General features: G+C 32.9%; 1 protein-coding gene across 2 annotated transcripts; it reads right to left on the bottom strand.

The window, feature by feature from the left end:
• Window positions 1-902: 902 nt before the first annotated feature.
• Window positions 903-7760, bottom strand: LOC129244552 (larval cuticle protein LCP-30). 2 transcript variants are annotated; one of them, XM_054882244.1, is made up of 7 exons: window positions 7605-7760; window positions 5211-5349; window positions 4518-4547; window positions 3659-3809; window positions 3555-3570; window positions 2457-2620; window positions 903-2244 (listed from the first exon to the last, which is right to left on the bottom strand). In XM_054882244.1, the coding sequence occupies exons 1-7, from the start codon at window positions 7638-7640 to the stop codon at window positions 1665-1667; spliced, it is 1116 nt and encodes a 371-aa protein (XP_054738219.1). In that variant the 5' UTR covers window positions 7641-7760; the 3' UTR covers window positions 903-1664. The 2 variants fall into 2 exon arrangements, with proteins under 2 accessions (XP_054738219.1, XP_054738220.1); XM_054882245.1 differs by lacking the exon at window positions 4518-4547.
• Window positions 7761-9553: the final 1793 nt, after the last annotated feature.

The following is a 9553-nucleotide window of genomic DNA, read 5'->3' as shown; positions in this document are numbered from 1 at the left end:
GTTCACCTTCGCTCAATAAGCTCACCACATTACAGTTCATTCACATTGTCCTGCAGATCATAACTTTCCCACTAATTCGAATATCTTCCACTATTCGTTATTCGCTCTTCACTAACCATTGGCTAACCGTACAGTTAATCAGCCCGTAAGCTTAATTAGTTTCAACGGTTTTAATTGCTGTTGTTGAGCGAAAATTTATTGCACTTCCTGACCCAATGCGACACATTAACACACATATACATACATATGCATACCGTACCATACGAGCACTGGTGGAAACACCCGCATAGCTGTAGTATGGTGTCATGCGATCGATCGGCTCGATATGATGAACAGAAAAACACTAGAGTAGCGTTGTGTTCCGCAATGATCGCTGATGGACATCATAACTGTCAACATGATGTTCGGTTGCTTGCGTTTTTGTAGTGGCAATAGTAGTACACAATCACCTGGACGCGAAGCTGAGCATTTTATGAGTGTGGCCGTATGACCGTATGGCCGTATGGCCAAGAGCATGCCGTTGCGTGTGCGTACGAGTACAATTCGTGTGACCATGAAATACCTTTTACTCTAGATAAATATAAGAAATACGACTGTTGTACGAGTAAATTAAAAATATGAAATAAAAAAGTAGCAGTCGACGCATAAAAGTAGCTACAAACCAAGCAGATCAGCAGGCCACTTGGTTGGCAATCGTAAATGAGCAAATGAAATTTATTGTTGCAATTTCGGGCGGGTAACTGACGATGGTGGAGGCGATGGCGACGATATGGAAACTCGTAAAGACATATTTTTTATTGGTGCGAATGGTTTTTATGTATTTTCTTCAACTTTTTTCCAGCAGCATGTGTGCACTTATAGTTTCATAGGTAAGTAAATTTAAATTAAATAAAAAAGGCGTATTCGATTTCAATTTGCTAAAAGTTTATTTTGAATTAATTTTTTTGTTATGTTTGTTTATACTACATATAACACATTTTTATGACTTATTTCATAGTTTGTTTGAATTACTAATAAATTTATTATAAATAGTTAAATATGACATTAATTCTTAACATACTTTTTTTTTTAATTTTTTTACGTATTGATGACTTGTTATTGCTGGGAATATTTTTTTTGTATTTTATATTATTTCAGTGGGGAAGGATGTGTGTTGTTTAATGCGTATTTATGAGCGTGCTTTTATGAGATTTCCTCGATTTTATCTGCTTCCTGGTGTGATTTGGTTTGGTGTGGTGTAGATGATTCAATGTTATGGCCGAAATCAGCAACAGTGGCTTGCGGCTGCTGACCTTGACAGTCTTCTCGTGCAGCACTTTGTTTTAGCCACCAACCGCTTTACATTATCTACTAATGTTCTCTGATGCCCCTTGATGTGGATGATGCGAGCATAGTTCTTTATTACTAATATTTTAAATTGTTTTTTGTTGTAATTTTTTGCTTACAGAATTTATGTATTTATTATAAGTAAATAATAAAACACTTTAAATATTGAATTATAAACGAGCCAACCGTTTTTAATTCAAAAGCAAATTTCTAGTATTCGTTTAGCAATTTGTCTAATTCATGTTCTCAGTTGTCAATTGTCAATTTCTTCAATTTTAAATTTGTTAATTCTATATTCCCTTTCCTACGTCTGCATGGCACTTGCTCATTGGCATGAATTATTTGTATTGCTCCTCATAGGTCTCGGTCGCTGGCACTGTGGAATACTCACTCTGGTATTCTTGGTATTGTTGTTGATACTCGTATTGTTGCTGTTGGTATTGTTGTTGTTGGTACTCTTGCTGCTGGTATTCTTGCTCATACTGCTCTTGTGGCTGTTCTCGTTCATACTCTTCTATCATATGTTCGTAATTTTCCACCTCATGTTCAAATTCAATAATTTGATCGCTAATCTCTTTGGGCATCTCCTCCAAATGGATAGATTTGATTTTGGCCATAATATCCTTCGATGACATTTTATCAATACGGAAACCACGTTGATCGAACATGGGCGTTTCACCGCGTGACTTGCGCAAATCATCGACATATTTCAAAGCGCGTGCAATGGCTTCTGGGATTGGTGGTGGTGTAGGAATATGATCACCCTTGGGTATGAATCCTTTGTGGTTACTCTCGTAGTGTACGCGGTAGAGTTTGCCATCATCGCCGGTGTATTCGTAGTAACCTTTAGCGTCAGTGCCGCCATCCTTATGCAACTTGGCTTGCTCTTCGCCGTAGATGCCGTTTTCGGTCAAGTAACTGTGAGGATAAGAAAGAGACAGGGGCGATTATATTTTTTTTAGATTAATTATTTAATTAATTAATTTTTAATTTAAAGTAAGTATTTTCCGTTATCGAGCTACTACCGATTTGTTTGACATTTAAATTTTGAAGCAGGCGTTACGTAGAGTGGTTTTGAAGGTAACTAAAATGCGAGTATAGGTATTTCTTAAACTATAAGTTTCACTTACGAATGATCGTATTTGTCTTCCTTGCGCACATCTTCCTGATGCACCACCTTGTATTTGCCGTCCTCCTCATAGTTGAATAACACCGTTCGAGGTGTAGTTGTGGTTGTGGTCGTTGTTGTTGTAGTTGTAGTTGTTGTTGGTTTCTTCGTGGTGGTTGTAGTAGACTATGGTTTTCATGTGTATATTTTTTGATTGTTTGATTGTTTTGAATAACAATGGCAGTGTGTTTGTTGTACGAGTAGTTGTTGTAGGATGGTCGAATATTGTTGAATTGATTGTTGATGATTGTTGGTGAGATTTTTGAAAAAGGTGGAATTTTGTAATTGAGCAAATGCGCGTTTTGCAGTATTTTGAGACTAGTACTTTCAAATTATTTGTAGGTATGTATGAATTAATACATAAGTACGATGCTTGCAGGATGTGTGGGTGGGCGAGTGAACGAGTGCGCAGGGTGTGTGTGCGTGTGTGTTTTGGGGTATGTGAATGTTATGTTTTTAATGCTTTATTAAGTAACTGTAAATAAGTGTTCAAGCTTTGTTAAGTGTGTGTGAAGGTGGAAGTGAACAACTGGATGTTTCAGCGGTAACTCGAAATTGCTTTTGTGTTGACTTAAAAAAAATTATCATCGTATTGATACGAGATTAAAATTCAGAACTTTAAATAATTAAGCGTTGCGTTGTTGTATTTAAGGAATTATTCTACTTGACTTTGGGAATATGTTTTTTATATTAGTTCAAGCACTTAGTAAACATTTCCGGGATATCGGGATAACGGGATGATGGGATTTCGGGATTCCGGGATTGCACGATTTTTATTATTAGTTGAAGTATTTCATGGAAATGTTGTTGCTTTGTTAATACTATATATTTAATGTGTGATTGATGCGGGATACTGGGATTGTTTAATTTTTTAGGTGGTGCTTTTTTATTGTTCTTCATTTTGGGATTTGTGCGTGTTATCAGCTCCGTTTTCTACTAAATCAGCGGAGTGATTAACAACAGGATTGGCGGAGTTGTATGTGATGTCAATTTGAGGTTCAATGTCGGGAAAGCCATATTCCAATTTGATTTCGGGAACTTTAAAATCAGCATTACTTACTGTGTAAAGATTGTGGCTGTGTAAAAATAGAAGTTGTTAAGTATTATTAGTGTTAAATGTGGTGAAAAAATGTATGACATTTAATTTTATTGCATTTTACTTACTCATAAGGCACATCGACATGCATGTATGGAATGTTAGAACCATTATATGGCCCATATCCACCATCGTAGGGATAGGGGATGTGCTTATATTTTCCAAGTTCTCGGTTGTCATGAATATGACGATACGGTTGGATATCGTGCACGTACCGACCTGCATGAGCAAAATAATAAAAGGAAGAAAAAGTTTTGGTTAAATGAGGTTTTCAAAGGGCGCAATTTTTTTTGGTTTTTGTGCGAATTCACTAAAAGCAATAAGCGCATTTTCGACTTCATGCTTGTTAGTATGTGTACGTGTGAGCATTTGAAAGTTAGTAGGGAAAGGATGTGGCTGATAGGCAGTAATTGGCTAAGTGAATAAGTGCTTCCATGCTAATAATAATTAATCAAATAATTCTAGACCAAAACCAACGAAATAAAATTTAAGTTGAAAAATATCCAATACGATTGTCTAAGTCATGCAAGCTACCATCGAAATTCGAAAATTTGTGTGATAATAGTGATTATTAAACTTTGCTTACATAGAAACATAGTTATTCAAAAAATACAAACATACTTATGTTGAAGTAAGGAAAACGTAAATCGTTAGCAATTTTGGAATTAATGGCCCAGACTAGGCGCTTTTCTCCTTAGGTAGGTATGAATATTTTTACTACGAAATATTATTCGCATATTATTTTTACAAAAAAATATTTTTTTTTTAATGGAAGTGGGGTTTTTTTGGATGGGAATCGAGCAATGTTTATGTGGGCTTTGGGTTGTTTTTTTGGTATTTCTGAAGGGTCTTTATATGTTTCAATTAATGCATTTTATGTAGTTTCGCAAGTAATTAAATAATAAAAAATGGAAAAAGTAACTTTACCCTGAGCATCATAGTGACCGCCTCTTGCGCCTAGAAGTAGATATTGGGGTATTAGCAAAAATAAAAATAACACATGTTTAAGCGCACTGAAAGGCAACCATGGATTAATCAAATATATAAATATTTACATATTTACTACTTTCAGTATATACACAAGTATACACAAATTTAATCAATAACATATAACAACAACAGCAGCATTGCATGCATATGAAATTGACCAAAAATATATATATAACTCCAATGACAGCAATGGCAATTTATAAGCAACTACATACATACATATATACATATATTTGTGTAACATTATATGTGTAAGTATACATGTGATTCGTTTGAAGTAATTGGCTTTGTCTTCTCGGGCTAAGTTTTTTTTAGTGTTTTTAGTGTTTGATTTGTTCTGATTAGCTTGAAGTTTGGTTCACTACTAGTGTGCGCGGCTAAAAAATATATTATATATAAAAAGTCATTGTTTTAATCTTTTAATGTGTATTAGTAAGGATTTCTACAGCTACAAAAATTAGTTAAATATTTTACGTTTGGTTTTTGTTAAGTTTGTTAATATTTTTTTTTTTTGGTGGGTTAATTTGTGTACTAGTAACAACAACTACTACAGTGGTACAACACACAACGCGCAACACTACATTGAAAGAAAACATTCACTTGTTTCCGTTGTGAACTTGAACGAATTACCTTCGCTGAGAGAACTTGGACGATATTTGCCGTCATTGCTTGGATGATATTTGCCATCATTATTATTATCTACGGAATTGTGATACTTGCCATTTTCATTGTTACCAACTGGTATGGCGCTGCAGAGCGCAATGCCGGCCTGAAAAGAGAGAAAAGAGATAAACAATTTTATTATTGTATATTGGTATGTATGTATGTATATATAAAACAAGTATTTAATTGAAAAAAGTTACGTAAGGAAAGTTTTGAATGTGGGCTGTAGCAAACATGAATTGCATGCTAAATAGACTTTATTAATAGGCAAAATTAAATGGCTTGAGTCTGTATATTAAAAGCTTATATTATATTTAAAGTAAAATTTCGGATTAGAAAACAACAATTTATATGCAAATGTGAATTTTTGTATATTTACTAAATGCTCAAACTTGCACCTAAAGCGATATTTAATAATTCAAAAATTTGCAAAAATTAGTAGCAGTAAAAAACATGTTTCAAGTATTCATATTAAAATTCTTCTTCTGTTTAGGGCAGTAGCAATTCAGCATAGACAATTCCTATACAATTTTAATGAATTGAACAATTTGACGTATTTAGAGCAAATAAATATAAGTTTGAATGGAAAACATATTGATTAACTATAGGAATTTATTTATCAAAATATACTAAAGGACATTTATATATCAAAACATACTTCTGAAAAATTACAATTTTATTAAAAAAATATATTTTGCCAAAATATTTTGTTTTGCAATAAAAAATATATATACAGTATATTTACGTAAATCTCATTTATCTGTAATTTTAATTGAATTGTTTTCCAACCACTTTGTCATTCGAACGTTACAATATGAATTTCTGTAATTTGTTTATATTCTACATTTTATTCCTTTAAAATATGTCCTATTTTGTTTAGTCTGCTTTCTGTTCACATTTTACTAATACAATTTTAAAAATGGTTTGAAAAATTTGCATAGCGCAGATGCCAGCGCACAAAAATCAAATGAGTTAATTGTTTATAAATTGTGGGCATATTTGGTAAGCCAATAGATTTTGAGGTAATGAGTCATTAGATGCTGCTGCTAAGAAAGAGTAAAAAAATATTGTAATTTTTTGTTGATATAACAAAAAATGGTAGTATAAAGGTGTAATACATTTTTGACTAGAAGCAAAACAAGTCAAAAAATTCAAACAAAAAAAAAACATAAATCTCAAAATAAATATGTTTAGCACTTCACCAAATTGCTATTAATTAAAAGAGCAGCCGACTTTGACTTTGTAGTACTCGCACACTTTTTAGGGAGTGTTGCACTGTTAGCGGCAGCACCAGCAGTAACAGCTTCACTTGTTGCGGTCTTCCAACAAATAAACACCATTGCAATGGTTTGCGTCTGTGTGTGTAGGGAGCAATAGCTTGAATTCCAAACTTGAATTTACGCCATTAGAATGATTGATTGTACCAATTTGATTTGCTGTTTTGTTTTTGTTTAAAGCGTGCAACGGTTAATTTATGTATGCCAATACTCACACAAATGCATTCATGAATGTACATATATATATTTATGTTTGTATTCGTGCTGATGGCGCACTTTAAGACAATTTTAAAAATTATGAAATTGTAAAGGTCGCATTCTAACTGTGACTTGCACACACATATTTACACATTGTTTGGGCATTTTCTTCTTTTTCAGTTGATATACTTTTGTGGATGGTTGAGTGCATCATATCGCAAAAGCAGTTAGATGAGTGCCAAAATTCAATTATCATTTGTTGATGTGAAGGTTCTTCGGCTATAACTAAGTGCGCAAAATTTCCAGCAAGGGCAATCAACAATTATATTGATTTATAGAGGAAAAAATTAATTCAAAAACGATATCAAAACAATGCTAAAACATTACTGTTTTGTCTAATACACACACGCAAACATCCTACTCTTCTTCAACTACTCGTATACTACATACATATACATACACATCTATGTACAAAAAACATATCCATATGTATGTATTCACTTCATGAGATTCCATTCCATTGCAAATTGTTATTTTCAGCACTCATAAACCTTTGAATTTACTATGAGTGAGAGCAGTTAACAGCAGCGGTGCATATTTGCAATATTTTCATATTTTCTGATATCACATAAACATGTAGATTGTATGTGTGTATATATTTAGTAAAACAGCGGCTCACTTGGCATTCACGTCGTATGAGTAACTTATTGTAATTTGTGCATTGCATTTGCTTTTCAATGTCTTTATGTCTTTTACCGATACTTGTATTTTTACCGGTCATTTGTACATTTACACTCATTTGCACAAAGCTCACTTCAAACTTTTCTGTTTTGTTTGTATTTTTATTTTGATAGCAGTTCTTTATTGCTTAGTTATTTTTACTCACCACAATCGTTACTAATAAAATCACTTTAGCATTCATTTTTATGAAAATTTTTGTTTTAAAAATTCGTTCAAAAAAAGCACTTCACTTTGAATGCGGCGAATATTTTCTTTTTGTGAGTTATTTTTCACTTGGGCTTGCTTGTAATCCTTAAGCTTTGCTGGCTGCAACAGGAATGTGTGCTTACCGTTCAAGTTCAGCTTGTTTATATACGAAAGTAAAACACTTGAGTGATGATTTGAGTTTGTAGGCATCGATTAGTAAGCATACGTCTGCTTGATCTCAATATTCAAGTCGTCGTCGTCGGTTAACAGTTGGCAGTTGGCACTCAGCATCACAGCTTAGCTCAATTTCGTACAATACAACTCACTACATGCAGTTCAATTAATGTTATTGTTATTGTTATTGTTATTATTGGCATTGTTATTGTATTATATGAGCTGTGATTTGTTTCATATTAAATTAAAATATTCTCAGCTCTGCGGCTCCATTATTGTTCTTACTGCCGTGTTGATAAAGTTTCCGAAATTCGCTCAGTTGCTCATCGGTAGCAATTCATTCGTCCCTTCCCACCAAATTTTTGTGTTTAATTTTTTAAGTTTTATTTTTTATTTTTTTTTCTTTATCAAGTGGTTTAATAATTTTGTCATATATTTTATGCCTTTATTTGCATTCCAGTGCACTGTTTTTATAATTCTTTTGATTTTAAATCTAATTAGCATACATGCGTAGGTATCGTAAGTCGTCAGTGTATGCGCGTATGTGTGTGCACAAGATTTTGACAATTTTTGGGTTAAAATACTTTTAATTGCTTTTTGAGTTCAACAGTCCTGATGCTTCATATTGTTTTAGTACTTATTCACATTGCGTTTACATCACTATTCGAACAAGAAGCATTCTAAGAAAGATGATTAATGAGGCGTGATGAAATTACTATGTTATTGACTTAGGCTAAACTCTTTTATGGCATCAGTTAATATATATTTTCTACTGAACATCGTCTAGAATTATATATAATTAATATAATCATTATAAAATTAACTGGCTAAGCAAAAAATCAAGGGAGAGCTTGATAGAGAAGATTTTGGAAATGGTGCTTTATAAGGAGATTTGCAACTCCCATTATATGGTGGGCTTTCGTATGGACACTATTATGAAATGGTTAAAATTAAAAAATCGTTAAGTATTAAATAATAGGAAATGCACATATTGTAAGCAAATCGAATATTTATGTATAGCGCTGGCTCGCAGAACCTATAGGCAAAAGTTCCACTAAAAGGAATTTTCTTCAAAAAGGAAAATTTATACATTTTATATGTGTATTTAGTTTTTTGTATATAATATAATAATAATTTACAACGTACATATGTAGTTATTGGAGGTTTGGGAAAGTTTTAATCCAAATTTGCTTTGGCTTAGCGTTGGTATAGTAATTTGTTAAGTTAGATATTTTTAGGCGGAAATGAAACAAAATGTGTTAGGAATAATGGAATTCAGCTAAATTGTAATAGTAATCACAAAACTGGGTTCAAAATAAAATTTTTTCGAAAATTTTACCTTTCTCTAATACAGAAACTAATTGGAGGGTGAAATGGAATACTCTAACGTGTACAACAAATGTAAAACACTTGGCAATTCGTCAGGCCGTATGATAATAAAGTATACAATTTGTATTCTCTAAGTAGTGGGTAACGTTGAAAATAGTTCACAAACTGTTCACTGTTCACCCTGGTTTGTAACACTTCAGAGTATTTTTGGCTCTTTTAATCGGAAACAGATTAACGCCCTGTTCAACATCTATTTAAAACCTTCGTTTGGGCACCCGGGTCTTGCCTGTCTTCGTCCTGTTCGAGGATCCTTTTTAAAAGGTTATATCCACGAATTTTTGTTTGTGCATTAAAAATATTAAAACAAAATCATTTTTGATATTGATATTGCAAGGAATGGCACAG

Source organism: Anastrepha obliqua, chromosome 4, assembly GCF_027943255.1.
Source record: "Anastrepha obliqua isolate idAnaObli1 chromosome 4, idAnaObli1_1.0, whole genome shotgun sequence".
In the NCBI taxonomy this organism is placed as follows: domain Eukaryota; kingdom Metazoa; phylum Arthropoda; class Insecta; order Diptera; family Tephritidae; genus Anastrepha; species Anastrepha obliqua.
The sequence above is the reverse complement of the archived record's forward strand: the minus strand, read 5'-3'. Positions and strand labels throughout refer to the sequence as shown.